Source organism: Pyrgilauda ruficollis, unplaced genomic scaffold (genome assembly GCF_017590135.1).
Source record: "Pyrgilauda ruficollis isolate IOZ18807 unplaced genomic scaffold, ASM1759013v1 scaffold261, whole genome shotgun sequence".
Lineage (NCBI taxonomy): Eukaryota > Metazoa > Chordata > Aves > Passeriformes > Passeridae > Pyrgilauda > Pyrgilauda ruficollis.
This window is the reverse complement of record NW_024523945.1, coordinates 163,627-181,894: the sequence shown is the minus strand read 5'-3', so window position 1 is coordinate 181,894 and position 18,268 is coordinate 163,627. Positions and strand designations below refer to the sequence as shown.

At 40.0% G+C, this 18,268-nt stretch overlaps 1 protein-coding gene across 1 annotated transcript in view; it reads left to right on the top strand.

Annotated features, from left to right (window-relative positions):
- The window catches only part of TNS3 (tensin 3), a 174,866-nt gene that overhangs the window by 66,021 nt on the left and 90,577 nt on the right, over positions 1–18,268 (top strand). Inside the window, exons 12-16 of the mRNA XM_041471326.1 lie at positions 613–677; positions 5,138–5,221; positions 8,448–8,560; positions 10,187–10,247; positions 10,403–10,475. Of these exons, the coding sequence (XP_041327260.1) occupies positions 613–677; positions 5,138–5,221; positions 8,448–8,560; positions 10,187–10,247; positions 10,403–10,475 (396 nt within the window). The remainder of the gene's footprint in view (positions 1–612; positions 678–5,137; positions 5,222–8,447; positions 8,561–10,186; positions 10,248–10,402; positions 10,476–18,268) is intronic.

Genomic DNA, 18,268 nt, shown 5'->3' with positions numbered 1-18,268 from the left:
CAGCCACAGGGATAGATACAGCCACCTACTATCAGCTGAGAGAATGAAAATATTTTGAAATCTGTGAGCATTACTGCATGTTAAATTTTACTGCATTTGTCATGTGAATTATTTAAAAATACTTTAGAACATTTTTTAAATTATCCATAGAAAATCAGTTACTATAAATCTCAGGTGTTGGGGAGGTAAAAATGTGAAAACATGCTAGAAAGGCCTATTCTTTCTAAAATAGGTATTTTATAGCACTTCATCCTGGGAATTGGAGCATTGTCTAGACCTGTTGTGAATGATCTGTGGAAAAAATAATACAAAATTAAAGTAGTTCATACAATTTTTTTCTTTTTTCCCAGCTGATTCCTCTTAATTGGTAAGATTTGACAGGTATGCACATAGAAATCATACTTAGTGGTTTTTTATGTCATTTTTCAGCCAGCTTACATTGACAGATAAACTGCAATCCATTATTTCCACCTTTCCATCAACCCAGGGTGCATGAGCAAAAGGACTCTGAATTTCATGCCTTGGAATTGTATTTAATATGGGTCTTAAATATAATAATGCCCAATAATGTAATACATAATATAAGTTATGATTCCCTTTTTCCTAATACAGGGAGGAAAAGGAAGGATAGGTGTAGTCATATCATCATATATGCACTTTACCAATGTTTCTGCAAGGTAAGTGTGAATAATGCATGTTGTGTGGTTTTTTACAGTAAATATTGGGAAAAAATGCCTTTTAGTTGATTACTGTCTGTCAGCTTACTGTTTGTCAGGTTTTCTTCTCAAAGAGTTTTGGAGCATGTCTTTCTTAACAGTCTGGTTTCGTGATAGTTTTCTTGTAATCCTGCTTCCAGCAGGAGACTGGATTAGGTGACAGCCTAAGGTCCCTTTGAAACTGAGATTTTATTGGTTTGCAGAAAACTTTTCTGAAGGATGTTTTCAGATGAATGACAGAATGTGCAAGAAACCATTTTTATGTCATGGTACTATCTTTATTCTGTTAAACCATCAAGTGGCCTCTTGAATTGGTGAGAAATTTTTCCTTAAGTACTTAAGAAAAACTGTTATTAAAATCTGGAAAGAGTGTTTGAATAGGGAATTCCTGGACATTGATCCAATTGCAGAAAAGTGTAAGGAATAATCTAGACTTCAGTTTGCAGTCAGTTCAAACAGTAGATGTCTGATTACTTAGTTTTAATTGTTTCTTTTGGAGTGCTCAAATTATGAAATGGCAATTGACAATTTATATTAAAAAAAGATACAATTTGATAAATGGTCTCAAAAAGGATGAAATGCATTTTGGAGATTTTTGTTCAGATTCTAATCACGTTGTTTTCTCTTGGGGTTTTTTAATTTATACACATACGTAAATGTATGTATATACATTTTACATACATACATAAATGTGTTAAAATAAAAATACACTCTAAATGTCATGGTTAAATCAGATTTGGTCCTGAATTCACACCAGCATGTCAGTAATAGATTTGATCCACTACTGTATTTGATGGACTCTTGAATCACTAGAGGTTGATGGCAAATTACTCATAGAAGTCAGACAAACTAGAATCCTGGAAAATAATCTGTGTTCATTGAGGTAAACCAATTTCATAAGTAATTATGGACCAAGAAACTAAGTGCATTGTGTACACCAATATGTGCTGAAAAAACCACTTGCTTCAGTGATTGCCATAATTTCATATTTTGTTGAGAAGTATTGTGAATGACAAAAACTGTCAAGTGAGGGTAGTACAGTTGTTGTGGTGTGATTTCAGTGTTGCAGTATTATGTCATCCTTAAAGGTGGTACCTGGCTAAAAATATGTTTTTATAACACCATTACAGTCACATTCAGATGGTGTTTTGTTAAGCCCAGCAATGAAAGGTACCACCTTTTACCCCAAACAAATTCAGGATTCCTCCAGTGAAGTTGCAGGAGAGGAGTGAGCTTGGAAGCCCTCTTTAACTTCCTGGATATCTGGCAGCTGCTATCCAAAACTTAACTTTTCTGGGTAAGGATGAGGTTGGGCGTTTCCCAGCTGGGATTTGTATATTCCTAGCATTATCAAGACTCTTGAAAATGGTACACAGCAACTTTGCAGAAACAGAAATTACTGCAGGTGCTGCTGTTAAGTGCCTTCTACTGTGTCTGAATTGGTACTTAGAAGACTTTGAAGATGTTGGCACTAAAGAAAGTTCATACTTGTCAGCATGCATAGGTGTCCTGGTTCTGGCCAGGACAGGGTAAATTTTTCAGTATGCTTGAGGGAGTGTCACCAGTACCCAGAGGTTATTGTAGACCACTTCATGTCATTGCCAGGCGTGGGGGGAAGGGGATCCTTCAAGGGAGAAGGGGTCCCTTTGGGTTGAGAAAGTGTGGCAGATGGAGCCATCCAGCATTGTCTATTGTTGGGGGTTTCCACAGTGGGCAGTAATGTTTCCTTTCTTCTACCCTCTGTCATTAGTATTGTTGTTGTTACTATTCATTTTTTTATTCCTGTAAATAGAAAATTGTTCTTATTCAAAGATCAAAACCTGTGATCTTTGCCATTGTCCTCCAATTCTCCTCTCCATCCCACTGCAAGGAAGGGGAGAGGAGGGAGGGAACAAGCAGCAGTGTGGTTTGGAGAGCATCAGTAGGAGCACTAAATTAGGGAATTCCCTTCCTGAACCGGAACAACATGCCAAAAAAATCCAGGCTTTATGAAATCCTGTGAATTTATGCTTAGCACCTCTGCTGTAAAGACAGGGTAAGGATTAGGGTTGGGGTTTTTCAGTCTGAAAGAAGAGTAGGCTCCAAGGAGACTCTCTGGTGGTCCTCTGTACCTAAAGAAGGCCTACAAGATGGGTGGAGTGGGACTTTTTCAAAGTAAGGCACTGATAGGACAAGGAGGGGATGGCTATAGACTGAAGGAGGGGAGATTTAGATTAGATATTAAATATAAAGAATAAGTTCTCTACTGTTAGTGTGGTGAGACACTGGAACAGGTTGTCCAGAGAAGTTATGGATGCCACATTTCTGGAAGTGGTCAAGGCCAGGTTGGATGGGGCATTGAGTAACCTGGTCTGGTGAAAGGTGTCCTGTCTATGGCAAGAGAGTTGGAACGAGATGATCTTTAAGGTTGTTTCCAAGCTAAACCATTCTATGATTCTATGAAAAATCCTTATTGATGCAACCTACCTTTAGTTATATGTTGTAATATCAAATTTTCTCATTTAGGAAGGAATAACATGGCATCAAATTTAATGAGGTCAAACCGAGCTCTTGGCAATTGTTGGTAAACTCTATTTTAACACACAAAGTGCTAGCAGTGTTTGACCAGTTAGGAACGGGCTGCCTAAATTCTGGATGGCAGTGTGGGTGAAGATGAATGAAGATATATGATGGATTGGGTGAGAAAGAGGTTTTGGGTCAAGAATATTTTAAGTACACACTACGTAATTTTTAACACCCATGAAGAAAAGGCTTGACCTCATAGCCTGATCCAGCACCCTGTCAGGACAATTGGCATCTTCTGATTAATTTTTGGAAAAGGCATAACTTTAATTTTTATCCTGATATGCAAATGTGTATACTTTGCACAGTTTTTTCCCCTGCTCTGAGCTCATTTAGGTTGAACTAGCTGTGGAATTTAAAAGTTGAGATTTTGGTGTTATCTTGGTTTGGGGCAGATGTGGGAGAAAACCTCAAAAAGGGCCCCCCCCAGAAAGCAAACCTACATGGCCCCTCCTCTCAACCGGTTTGGGAAGAATTTTCTCAGCAAGAAGTGGAAAAAACCTGTTTATTTAAACAGGCAAAGCACTCCCCTGCGCAAAAAATGAACAATACCAGATTAAAAAAATTGTTTGCCACTCTGAAGAGATGACAAATTCAGAAAGTCTCTCCTGTGGGTGGTTGCTCTGTTATCAGTCCCTCTGGCACTGGGAAAGGCTGCTGCCCAGAGTAGGCCCCAGCAGGCTACAAAGTGTGAGCTCTCGTTATTTCCCCTGGTCCTAATCCAGAGCAGGTTCAAACAGTTCCAAAAAAAGGGAAAGAAAACCACTCCAGGGAACTTCTCTGCCTCAGCTAGATAAACTAATTAAAAAACAACAGAGCACCATGTTCTGCCCCATCCATGCCCAGACACCACAGTGGAGGAGTGAGAGCAGGCTGATAACAAACTCCGTGTTTCTTCTTCTCCCTGCCTTTGCTCTCAGAGCCAGTCTTGAAGGCATAGCATATAATATCCAGCATAAACAGAGCACCTGATTGGGGATACAAACATCATAACCTCACCCTAGGACAGGTGTGTTCTTGTATTTTGGAACTTCCAGATCTTTTACGTTCTGATGCAAATTAAAACTGTGAACTATATTTGGTATGAGACACATTGTTTTTATCTGGAATAGATATAAAAGAATCACCATAGAATGTTACTTGTCATATGTGATGAACAGCATTCTTACTGATTTTTTGCACTTCTTCTTTTTCTTTTTTTCTGTAGCCTCTTGCCTTCCTTCACCCAAAAAAAGATCCACATAAGAGCCATTCTGGATAAAGAATAGAATAAAATGTATTTTTTTTTAATATGTTGCTCCTTGATTGTGTGTTTGAAGAGTTTATGGTACTCTGATGTAAAATAGTTATTTTTCAAAGACAGTCTCTTCCTTGATGGCTCAGGGTACAGGAAACAAAGGCTGAATGAATTATTGACTGCTTAAATTAACCTCTATCCTGGTACTACAGTTCTTTCTGAAAAATAAAATAAATTTGTATTTTATAGCGAGAACTCCCGGTGGCACATTCAGGAAATTATGGCATGTATCCTTCTTTGGGAGCCTGAGCTGTTTGGTTCTGCCATTCTGATTTCAATGTATTCATATTGGAAGTATGCAATTCAGTTTATTGAATAAAGAAGTAGGTGCTTTGCTCAGGAAGGAAACTGTCTTAAGATATTGAATGAGAAGGTGTCAGTGGAATAGGCATCATTGTCCACAACATTCAAATTGCTAGAGTTGCTAGTTGGTGCTTGTTGTTTTTTCTATTTTTCTTTACTTCCCTCCTTTTTTTCTTCCAAATATTTTTGCATTTTTCAAGCGGTAGTGAATTTTCGAAATAACACTGAAGCAGAATAACATGTATCTCTTTCTTGACAGTGCTGATCAGGCTCTAGACAGATTTGCTATGAAGAAATTCTTTGACGATAAAGTTTCAGCTTTAATGCAGCCGTCCCAAAGAAGGTATTCAATTGGTTTCTAATTTATATAAATTGGAAATGTCATAATTATCTTCTGCATCCATCCCTTAATCCCTCCCCAGCTATGTGAAGGCTATTTCCACAAGATCCTCCAGTGCTTCCTGATTTCTCAGCACTTTATCTTCTATTGCTATTCCTTGATTGATGAGATCTCTCCTTCAGTTCCTGCATGTGGTCCCAGACAGACAAGACCTTTTGTACCAAACTGTTCTCTAAACGGGTTCTCACTGCATTTTTTTATTAACAAAGAGATGTCACAGTCTTGATTGTTCCGAGATAATAATAAGCTAATTTTTCTGTGGTATAATGATGAATATGGGAAGTGTGCTGATTAGTGTGCAAAAAAAGATCTTTTTACTACTTGTTTAGAGGATCTGCAGATTATGCACTTGCCCCATGTCCATGCTAGTAAATGTTTGTCAAAGCATGCAACATTCATTGTGTTTATCTGGATGTGTTACCTTTTCAGTCTGTCTGTATGGCAAAGGTTGAATAAGGATTTGAAGTAATAAGCACTTTGGAAAATGAATAGTTCTGGGGTTCACTGTGTATCTTGTTTTTATGACAGGTAATTGAAGGAATCAGTACCAAAAGAGACTGATATATATCAGACAAATAATTGTGATATAGGTGAATCTGTTTTAGAAATACAAAATATCATCTGGGTTTGATTTGGTAATTACTGGGGGTTTTTTTGTCTTAATCCATGTGTATGCAGTAGGTAGTTTAGAAGTTGTTTAAAGTATAAAAATTTGCTAGTAATTAAAACAGAAAAACCAGTAGTAACAACTCGTGTAAGGTGTTTGGTTCTGTTAATCTCTAAATAAAAACTTAACCAGTTACTTTTTTAACCCATTAGGTGACATGCACAGCTCCTTTTAACTTGAAAAATAGTAACACAATATTCTGTTAGACTTGAAATAAACTTTTCATTAGTAGAAGTTGACTGGCCTTTTTTTGTTTCACTTTTGTGCTTGCATATATGTGTATCGCATTTCAATAATAAGGATTTGAGAATGCTGCCTACCAGACAGAGAACTGTGAGCCACAGCAGCAGAAGGAGAGAGATACTGTTAATCTTCCCATCCAGAAGCCCTAGACAGTGGGCATATTTCAGTGAGAGCTAGGAGCCTCCACAACAACCTGTGAATTGTGCATCAGGGCAGTTTTCCAACCATATTGACAGGAAGTTTCAGTAGCTACTAACTTAAGTGAACTGTATGTGAGCCCTAAAGCTAGATGTATAAAGCTAGGGTATAAATGGTTGCATCTATCTTTCCTACACCCCCTTCAAGGACACTTGCTTAATTCTTCTGGGGCTAACTGCTGGGGGCAGGGCCTCAGAGATACTCAGTTTGCTTCTTGACTGATAGAGTTAACATCTTTGCTCACCAGTACTGAACTTGAACTGCCCTTGCCATCTTCCAGACATATACACATACTTAGGAGTGCAATTTCTCATGAGAACAGAGGTAGTTTGCCAAACTATTTGTCAGAACTGTTATCCCAAATCTCACCTCTCCTATCTTTGCCTGGCCTGGCAGTGGCCACTAATCTTATTGCAGAGAAAGGAAAACCAACTCTCCTAATATTTGTGGATAATTTTATACTCATTTGTTCCCATTCTGATCAGTTAGTGGTCTTCTAATGTGCTTTTTCTCTGAAACCATTGCTGGGTAATTAATTAGTGATATCCTTGTTAAAACCCAGTTGATGTATAAATGGGCATAATTTAAGTGGATCTCAAAATTGTAAAATATGAAAATACACCCATTTTTCACATTTTGAAACCTTTTCTCTACTAAATTTTGTCCAGATAAAAATAAATTGTGGCCACTAAGTCACTTAGCTTTTCCCTACTGCTAGTTGGGTACTGTAACAATGGCAAGAAAAGTAACTGTAGACCAGATCTGTTTTGAATCCATTCTCAGATAAGCAGTTGAAGATTTCTCTGAATGAGAAATGCAGAAAGAGACCCTTCATATGAAAAAAAATTTCTCATAAACCTTTAGGATAAATGTTTGAACACTCTTCTCAAAAATAAGCCAACTGTCTCTAGGCCCCTTAAGTGCACTGCCTTAAGAAAGGTTTTAAAAAATTCAGTCTAATTTTTGTAATAATTAAAAGCTGGTAAAGAGAAAATGTTCACATTGATAATAATAAACTAATTTATTAAAGTTGTGAGAGGTCACTGACAAAACATTTTAACACAATATTTTTTTATCATGACAGGTGTGTCAATTTGTAAAATTTGTGCTTTTGAACAAATTGATTGCTTTTAATTTTGTACCAAATCCTTTCAGAAAGACTGAAGGAGAAAACAAAAAAAAAAAAAAAAAAAAGTTGCCTTTCTTAACATTTAGAATAAATTGAGCTTTGAAAGCTTTCTGTAAAATGAAACCTATTTTAAATTGCCTACAACTCCCATTTTGGGGTAGTAAAGCTGTTGTTACTTGGCAGGATATCCTTAGCTGTGGTGTTACCAGGAGTTCAGTTGATGAGATCTGTGCACAAAGGTGAAAAAAGGTGATTTTCCTCTATACATTCCTGAGAAAAAAGTTAAATTAAGATCTTTTCATAGGCATGGAAAAAAAAGGGACTCAAAGCTGGTGGAAAAATTAAAGGCACTTGCAGTGATGTTTACTTGCATGTATTTGCTCATGAGCTTGTAACCAAACCACATATTAAATTGTAGAAATAGAATAATTTTCACATTGCTGTGGTAGTTTTCCTCTTGTTTTGTGCTGAATGAGATCACTTCTCATTATGAAGATGTTATTTGACCTCATTGCCCTTAAGATTTCTGATGAGGGCACTTCTTGCTCTTGTTTTAATGAAGATGACTTCACTGTAAATTGGATGGCAACTATATCATGCTGCTGTGAAAGACATTTAAGACTACAGTTGTAACTGGAAATGTGTACCCCAAACAATTGACTTTACTATCTCTTCTACTTAATTTCTTTCTTAGAATAGTAATGTAAATAACTAAAATAAAGACATCAACAACAGCAGTGTAACAGCCATGGATTTAATACAGTGGTAAATTAGTGTATTTTCATGCTGTTTTGTGAAGATTATTATTTTGGAGTTATATGCATTGTCACAATGCTATTCATTACCCATAATCTGGAAATACCATTGTGTAAATAATGTATTTCCCTAGTATTAGTGGTTTTATATAATTCAGATAAACTTTTTGTTTTCAGGTACGTGCAGTTCTTAAGTGGCCTTCTATCTGGATCTATGAAAATGAATGCAACCCCTCTTTTCCTGCACTATGTTATCCTTCATGGCATGCCCAACTTAGATGCTGGGGGAGGTAAATTACCTAATTTTTCCTATTCAGGTGTAGGATCAAAGTCTTGTTTCATTTTGGAACTTTCTAGAAAGCCTGCATGAATCTCAAATTAGAATTAATATCTTCTTGATATCCATCCAGATATTCCCAATAAAGTAGCCATAAGAGAACCATTCTAAGAGTAAAAATTGGAGCAGGTGAAATCAATTTCTTGTTCTTTGTTAAATGAATAGTTGATGCTATTCATGTCTGTCTATCTCTGAACAGTTGTGGTCTCTGTTACTGCAAAGGATCTGGGAACCTGGTCAGGTTTCACAGTAATTTCCTTGTTGTTTTGGGAAATTATTATAAATATAATCTCTTTTCTGTTTTGAGATTGGATTTTGTGTGGATAAGCTGTTTGGATAGGGTGTACTTACAGAATTACACAGAATCATTTAGTTTGGAAAAGGACCTCCAAGATCATCAAGTCCAACCTTTGACCCATCATCACTTTGTCAACTAGATCATGGCACTAAGTGCCACGTCCAGTTGTTTCTTGAACACCTGCAGAGATGGTGATTCCACCACCTCCCTGGGCATTCTGTTACAAAGTTTAAACCTTTCAGTGAGAAAATTCTTCCTGCTGTCCAAAAGGAACTTTCTCTGTGCAGCTTGAGGCTATGTCCTCTTATTGTATCATTAGCTGACCAGGAGAAAAGGCTGACTCCCACCTTGCTACAATCTCCCTTCAGGCAGTTATATGGAGTGATAAAGTCTCCCTGAGCCTCCTTTTCTCCAGGTTAAACAATCCAGCTCCCTCAGCTCTCCTCATAGGATATGTGTGGAGATTCTTCACCAACTCCCTTGACCTTTTCTGGACACACTACTGCATTTCAGTGTCTTTTTTGAAGTGAGTGGCCCAGAACTCAACACAGTAGTTGAAGTGTGGCCTCACCACTGCTACTAACGTGTCTTGCTATCCTAAGCGGATTTAAAATTGAAATGATAGAATGAGATAATATGCTAGAGCACAGTGAAGGAATACAACTTTAATGGTTGCACTTGATGAACTTAGAGGTCTTAATGATTTATGATTTTTTTCTGCATTTTTATTATCCAAAGGTAAAACAGCACTGGTCTTTTGTAATATAATCAGCATGAATTTGCAATGATTATATTGCCATTGTTGTTTAGTCTGATTTTATTTCTAAAATAACTGCTTTAATGAAGTTAAGGTATTGTTTGTTCTAGGTAGAAATTCTTTTTTTTTTAATTAATTTTGAAATCTGAAGATCAGATAATTTATTTGGAAAATGTTTTTATTTTATATTGGGGGTTTGCTTTCTTTTGGCCATTATCATTCTTCCTTTATTAATTTTGTTTTCTTGCAGAATTTATTTCCTTCCTTACTAGAATCCTTTAAAGTCCTTTCCTGTTGAATTCAGAACTAGTCTGCAAGAAAAGAAAATAAAATTAAAATAAAACAAAATAAAAGGAAATAAAATACCTTTTAGCCAATTTTGCTGTGAAAGGTATTTTGACAGTCCAGCATTGCCACTTATGTGCCATTTTGCTCAGTCTGGATGTACATGAAACTTCCTAGTTGTAATTGTTTTCCTATATCTGAATGTTAAAAAATACCCTTTTTTGTTGGATTCTTTTCAGCTTGTTGGCCTTTTCTGAAGTTATACCAGGCTATGCAACCAGTTTATACATCTGGAATATAGTAAGTTATAAGCACTTTCCACTGTGTTTGAATTTAGATTTTAATTTCCATGATTGCAGAATTACATAGCCTTTTTAAGTTTTGTTTGTGGTTTTGTTGTTGGTTTTGTGGTTTTGTGTCTTTAAACCATGTATTTTTTTTCTTCTGTCAAATAGTATAGGGTCAGAAAATCAAAGTCGAATCTGCATTGCTATAGACCCTGCCCAGCTTTTGAAAGGAGATATTATGGTGAGTTAATTGTATGGAATGAAAATCTATTGACATGATATTTAGTTTACAGTCTCTGACCTGTTTTGTGCTGTAAAAAAATTATTTGAAATGCCTGGAGATACTACAGAATGATTTAGGTTAATTTAGTCATCATCTTTGGCTTTCATGAGAATAAAAAGTCTTGTAAAATTCAAACAAGAGGGTTTTTAGGAGCAAATTGTTTTCAAAACAATTGCTCTCAGCATTCTCATTTTATAGCATCACTAAGTCCAGTAAGGCCTGTATTGCTCTTTTCTTTATAAAGATTACTGTGGGGAGTACTTGTAATTCGACATTAAAATATCTTGCCCTCTAATTTGGCAGGCAGTGTGCACAACTGTAAAACTATCTGCTATAAAGAAAATACCTAAGTAATTCTAAATTGTTCTGGCACTCAAAAAAGTGCAATACCAAATAAGGGATAATATCCGAGCTCTGGCCAGCATAGGGTTAAATCTTGCAGTAGCCAGACAGAGCATGGTTTGGACCCAAAAGTTATTTTGTATGACCTCATGTTATTTTTCAGGGACAGGGAGAGGGCTTCCTTCCTGGTCAGGTAGCACGATGGAGGGAGTGTGCTGGTCTTGCTGGGGTTTCTGGGAGGTGGTGGGAGGAAGAATGGGAGAGGTCTGTGTGCAATCATGTGTGAATTGTCTAGGTTTTGTTTACTTGTACTCTCTGTCATTTATGTTCTTGCTGTTACTGTTTGTGCATCCAATTCTCCTCTCCAGCCTGCTGTGGGGGAGAGGGGGAGGGGTAGTGCTTGAGCAGTGTGTGTGGCTTGGAGTGTTTCAGTGGGCACACTAAATTGGAGAACACCATTTCTGAACCACAATAGTCTTATTTGGCACCAATGTGAGGCACGAAGGGCTAGGATAGCAACAGGTCTGCCCAGAGTGGGTTTGAAACAAATTTCATCTAAGCATTTTGTTGCATTAGGTCCAGAGCCACTGGTCACAATGTTGCTTAATTTGTCCATGTAGTGTGGTACTTATATATATTTCCATAGCTCATGATATTTTTAGATCAGGGAAAGGGATCAGGATTGTTTTGTTGGTGTACTATGTGATACAAGCTTATGATGTGGTAACATCAAGGACAATGAGGGTCATTTGGATGTGTATTGAGTGCTGCTCTCCTGCCCTTACCTCCAGCACTACCTTTGGGAGTCCATTAGTAATTATACGCAGTTTGTGGGGGGAACAGGGGAGAATGATTTTCCCCAGCTTTTCACCTCCTTTTTCTCTTTCAGACCTCTTACAACAGTTTTTGAAAATTTTGAATTTCCCTTGGATATTTAGGAAATCTTGGTTTTGTATCTAGGTCTGCCAGCTCTCCTCAGTCTGGTCCACACCATGTTAGAGTTACAGGAGATTTTTAGGAGGGTCTTTCAGAGATCTGCCCTGAGGGTGGATCATCATGAGTGGCATGGAAGGTAGGAGAAAATGGGCCAGCTTCTGAAGGACTATTCTGCTCCAGTGGTTTGTAAGTTCACCCCTGTAACAACTACAAGACTCTGTTGAAGTGATAAAATATGCAAAAGAAGAAATACTCTGGCAGTTCCAGAGAGGAATGAAGTTATGCAATGTGCTGGGCTCTGGCTGCTGTTTATTGGACATTGCTCATTACCAGACAGCACCCTCAGGGGGAAGGGAGGAAAGCAGATCAACAAGCACTGTGGCCACCCAAACTGCAGCTAAACCAGAGGAACAACATGTGCTGGTAGCAGTTGCTCCTATACATAAGAAGAAATCCAAGACTAATCAATTGGCATAACGAGGGATGAAGAGGCAGTAGGGCACTCCACAAGAGGAAGAAGCAGGGCTAGAGATAATCGCCTGATCTCTGTCCCTGGGTGAGCTATGACGTATAAGTAAAGATTTCAGCCACAAGCTGGGTAGCCCCTGGTGATGTGGCTGGTCCAATACTGGGATATTGTGGCCCACAGTATGAAACCAGATGGTAATGAAGCCAAGAAACTGGGATCTGTGTCCTGGAATGTGTACATTGGGATTGGGAAGAGGACAGCATCTCAGCCTCAGGAGGTGAGTCTTGTCAAGTATAAGGAGTGTCTTGTATCTTAACAAGGGTGATCTATTAGTGCAGTGAAACAAGTGGAACATGAAGAAGAAAGGTATCCAGTACTTGAGAGAATTAGCTGTGCTGGAGGTACTTTATAAGGATTCAAATAATGTACAATTCCCTATAAATCCAGATGAAATCCGGTGTACACAAACACCACATGTGGTGGAAGTTCCTAGGAAGTGCACCATTGCTGTATATGAACTCCTTGACAGTGATGTCATGGAAAGAAGGTGAACAAAGAGTGGATAATTTGGTTGCCAAACTCCAGCTATATGAAGAAAGTATCTCTTCCTCCCTGTGGGCCTGCTTCTTGTCCATGGAAAGACTGCCCCATGACCTCCTGCAATTTAGAGAGGACTACCAGCAATTTAAAGAAATGTCGCATGTCCTGTCAGTACAGACCAGTTATTAGCAACAAGTGTTGTCCTGCTCAAGAGAGAGGGTACACACCACAAAGTAACCTGTGGTTTTACCTGCATAACCATGGAGAGGATATATGGAGGTGGGATGGAAAACCCACCTCTGTCCTAGCAGCACTGGGGTGTGAATTGAGAGGAAGCACAACTACTGCAGGAAATTCTTCAAGGATAAATCCTGCTCCAGTTTCCAGTAAGTAAGACCTCAGAGAGAATAGGAGGACTGATGCTACTTCCAATGCTCTTGAAGGGATCTCCATACTTACAGGAAATAAGTAACAAGTATTGTTACAGGAGGGGCCCTACCTTCAGTAAGGTGTGGGAAAGGGACAGTCTGATTTATTTGACTTCATGGATCCCATGGCCTGGAACATCGGACCCACATGAATGTAAGGTTTTAGTTGACATCAGCATACAATGTACCCTGATGCTGTCGAGATATGTAGGGGCAGAATCTTTTGCTCTTTCTGGTGTGACAGCTGACTATAATGGAAGCTGTAGTGAGCCTGACTGGGAATGAAAGGCAAAAACACCCAGCTGTGACTGGTCCAGAGACCCTGTGCATCATTGGCATAGATTACTTAGGAGTGGGTGTTTTGAGGACCCAAAAGGGCATTATTGGGCTTTTGGTGTCTCCACAGCTGCTGTGGAGACAGAGGAAATTGGACAGCTGAGCACCTTGCCTGGTGTCTCAGAGGACCCTCCTGCTGTGGGACTTCTGAGAGTTGAAAAACAATAGGTATTGGTCGCTACCACAACACTGTACCCTTGACAGTAGCACAACAAACACTGACACCATGATTTGTCGCAGCATGGCGTCCCTGGCGGGTAATAATTAGCATTGACTCCATGATTCCAGAAGGCTGATAAATCGCTTTATTATACTATACTTATTAAGAAAAGACAGTCTGATACAAGTGGACCCTATTGGTCCTTGAATCCAAACACCATCACCACTGGCCAATTAAGAAATCACCCTTTGGTAAGCAAATCTCCATAACACATTCCACAGGTTCACAACAACAGGTGCAGCAAGTGAAGATAAGAATTGTTTATCATTCTTTTCTCTAATCTTCCCACAGCCTTCCCCAGGAAAATGCCTGGGAAAGTTGTGCCTGTCACTCTCTGTGACCAGAAAGCGGCTGCCACAATGATTCCCCGTACATGAAATGATTCGTCCTCCAGAGAGCCAGGGAGTGATCAGCAAGACTTGGTCACCCTTTATTAGTCCTGTATGGCCAGTGCATAAGTCCATTGGAGAGTGGAGACCACTTCTGAGTGCTGCTGTGCTGGGCATGCTGGAACTTCACTATGAACTGGAGTCCAAGGCAGCAAAATGGTGTCACTTTTCACATTGCTAATGCATTTTTCTCCATTCCTTTAGTAGAAAAGTGCAGGCAACAGTTTGATGTTACATGGAGGGTTGTCCAGTACACCTGAAATGGACTGCTCCGGGACTTGAAATGGCCCCACTATTTGCCATGTACTGATCCAGACTGAACTGAAAAAGGGCAAGGCTCCAGAATACTTGCAACACATTGATGACATCATTCTGTGGGGTTACACAGCAGAGGAAGTTTTTGAGAAAGGCAAGAAGGTAATCCAGGTCCTCCTGAAGGCCAACTGTCCTCCAGAGAGCCAGGGAGTGATCAGCAAGACTTGGTCACCCTTTATTAGTCCTGTATGGCCAGTGCATAAGTCCATTGGAGAGTGGAGACCACTTCTGAGTGCTGCTGTGCTGGGCATGCTGGAACTTCACTATGAACTGGAGTCCAAGGCAGCAAAATGGTGTCACTTTTCACATTGCTAATGCATTTTTCTCCATTCCTTTAGTAGAAAAGTGCAGGCAACAGTTTGATGTTACATGGAGGGTTGTCCAGTACACCTGAAATGGACTGCTCCGGGACTTGAAATGGCCCCACTATTTGCCATGTACTGATCCAGACTGAACTGAAAAAGGGCAAGGCTCCAGAATACTTGCAACACATTGATGACATCATTCTGTGGGGTTACACAGCAGAGGAAGTTTTTGAGAAAGGCAAGAAGGTAATCCAGGTCCTCCTGAAGGCCAACTGTGCCATAGAGCAGAGTAAGGTCAATGGACCTGCCCAGGAAATTCAGATTTTAGGAGTAAAATGGCAAGATGAGTGTTGTCAGGTTCCAATGGATGTAGGCAAAAAAAATAGCAGCTATGTCCCCACCAACCAGCAAGAAGAAAACATAGGCTTTCCTAGCTGATGGAGGTTTTTGGAGGATGTATTTTTCAGATTTCAGTTAGATTGTAAGACTTCTCTATCAAGTGAAGAACAACGATTTTAAGAAGAATGATTTTAAGTGTGGTCCTGAACAACAAAAAGCTTTTGAACAAATCAAACAAAAGAATGCTCATACAGTAGCCCTTGGGCCAGTCAGGACAGGATAAGATGTGAAAAGTGTGCTCTATACCGCAGCTGGGGAGAATGGTTTTTCCTGAAGTGTCTGGCAAAAGGTATCTGGGGAGACCTGAGGACAAGCCCTAGGGTTCCAGAGTCAGGAATCCAAGGCCTGCTATACCCCTACTGAAAAAGAGGTCCTAGCAGCTTATGAAGGGGTTTGAGCTGCTTCAGAAGTGACTGACATCAAAGCACAGCTCCTCCTGGCACCTCAACTGCCAATGCTGGGTTGGATTTTAGAAGGATATTTCACACATGCCACTGACGCTTCATGGAGTGTGTCATTCTGATCACATGTTTAGCTTGAATAGGAAACCCGAATTGCCTGGAGATCTTGGAAGTCAGCACAAACTGGCCTGAAGGCAAAAATTTTCTAGTAACATCAGAGAAGCAGGAGGAGAAGGTGACATGCTGAGGAGGCCTCTCTATATAATCAGCACCAGAAAATGAAAGCAATATGCTCTCTTTACCAACAGTTCCTGCTGTATTGCAGAGATACATTGAAAACAGAAAGCTGCTGTAAGGAGTCCTATGTGACAAGTTGCAGAAGCTATTGAGGGACAAGTTGTATCAAATCAGGTCACAGAGGTGAAGGGCATCCAGTTGGCTTTAGGTATCACTGAATGAGAGAAATGGCCAGCACTCTACCTGTACACTGACTTGTGGATGGTGGCAAGTGTTCTCTGGGAATGTCTTTACCTGTAGAAAAAGATTAATTGGTAGCACAGAGGTAAACCTGTCTGGGCTGTTGAATTATATAAAGACATTGCTACCTGGATAGAGAAGTTGGCTGCAAAAGTACCTCATGTAGATGCTGAAGAGTCAGGCTACCGAAGAACATTGCACAACAGGTGGATCAAGCTGCCAAGATTAAAGTGTCTCAGGTGGATCTGGACTGGGAACATAAGGGTGAATTATTTCTGTCTTGGTGGGCCCATGACACCTCATATTATGAGGGAAAAGATGCAACATACAGATGTGCTTGTGGTTGAGGGGTGGATTAACCATGGGCTCTATCTCTCAGATTATCCATAACTGTGAAATGTGCTGCAATCAAGCAGGACAAGCAGGTAAAGCCCCTGTGGTATGGGGGACAACGGTCAAAATATAAATATGAGGAGGTCTGGCAGATTGATTGCATCACACTCAGGCAAACCCACCAAGGCAAGCGCTACCTTCTTACAATGGTGGAAGAAACCACTGGAAATGTACCCTGTGCTTCATGCCACTGCCAGCAGCACCATCTTGGGCTTTGAAAAGCAAGTCCTGTGGAGACATGCCGCCTGAGAAAGAAGTGAGTTGGACAAGGGAACTGATTTCAAAAATTGCTTCATAGACACCTGGACCAGACAGTGTGGTATGGAGTGGATGTATCATATTCTTTATCATGCACCAGCCTCTGGGAAAACTGAACATTACAATGGACTGTTAAAACCATATTGAAAACAATGGATGGTGGGACATTCAAACATTGGCATGTAGTGGAGGCCACTGAGAACGTGAGAACTCTACCAATTGAGGTGGCCCTGCCCAATCAAAAGCTCCACATACTGCAGAAGGGAATAAAGACCCTGTAGTGCATGAGGAATATGTTAGGCAAGACAGTTTGAATTAGTTCTGCTTCAAGCAAAGGCAAACACATCCATGGGGTTGTTTTTACTCGGGGACCTGGGTGCACTTGGTGTGTAATGCAGGGGATTTGATTTTTGGGTGAGAACAGTAATATTAAATTGTATAATGCTGGCTGCTGAATGACACTGCCAGTATATGTCATCACCACCATGAACAGTGAGAATGTCCTGCTCCAGATACACCCGTCATGAGCTCCTGATGCAGCTTGCAACCACCCAACAGCACACCAGCCCTTCTGCCCTAGAAGACACCTAGGACAGATGGAAATGATAGTCATGAACTGAATGAACTCAGCAGACAACTTGGAGGGATTAGGCCAGTGGCCATGGAAATGATATCTGTGTGTGTGTGTGTGTGTGTGTGTGTGTGTAGATGGAAGGTGCGGGTTTTGGGCATAATGTAGATGGCATAGAATAAGGGGTGGATAATGTCCTGGTCTGCACAGGTTTAATTTTTGCAATAGCCAGAAGGGGCATGGCTATGACACAGAGGTTATTATTCTACATCACCTTGTTTCATTTTTTTGGGATTGGGAAAGGCTTCCTTTTGGTTTGGATTACATGGTGGAAGGAGCAGTTGGGCACTGTTGGAGATTCTGGGGGGGGGGGGGGGGGGGGGGGGGGGGTTCTGGGGGGGGGGGGGGGGGGGGGGGAGGTTTGAGCATCATATATGACTTGTTCATTTGTTGTTGTTGTTTTTCTTTTTTTTACTGTACACGCTGTTATTAGTATTGTTGCTGTTACTGTTCATTGTCTTATTTCACTGCTGTTTTCAGTAAATTGTTTTTATCTCAGACTGTCATCTTTACCTTTTGTGCCTCCAATTTTCTTCAGCCTGCTGTTGGGGAGAAGGGGAGAAGGTGTGGTAGAGTGGTGTATGGTTTAAAGTGTTTCAGTGGGAACATTGAATTGGGGAATACCATTCCTAAACCGTAACAGTGTTGCCATGTTATTGCAAAGGTTTCGTACCTTCTTAGTGATTTCTCATGGGCAGCTCCTCTCAGCACCAACTCCTTCTTCTTCTCAGCACAGCCAACAAACTCCATCTAAATTTTTGACCAGTTAACTTACTCTTTTACAACACCTATCCTAATTGGATCTGGCTGTGGCCTGTTAAGGGCAGGCCTGTTCTTAATTCTTGATAATTAGCACAGCTGTAACTCCTTAGGGGTGAGATTACCTTCATCAGTATCTCTCTTTCCCTACAT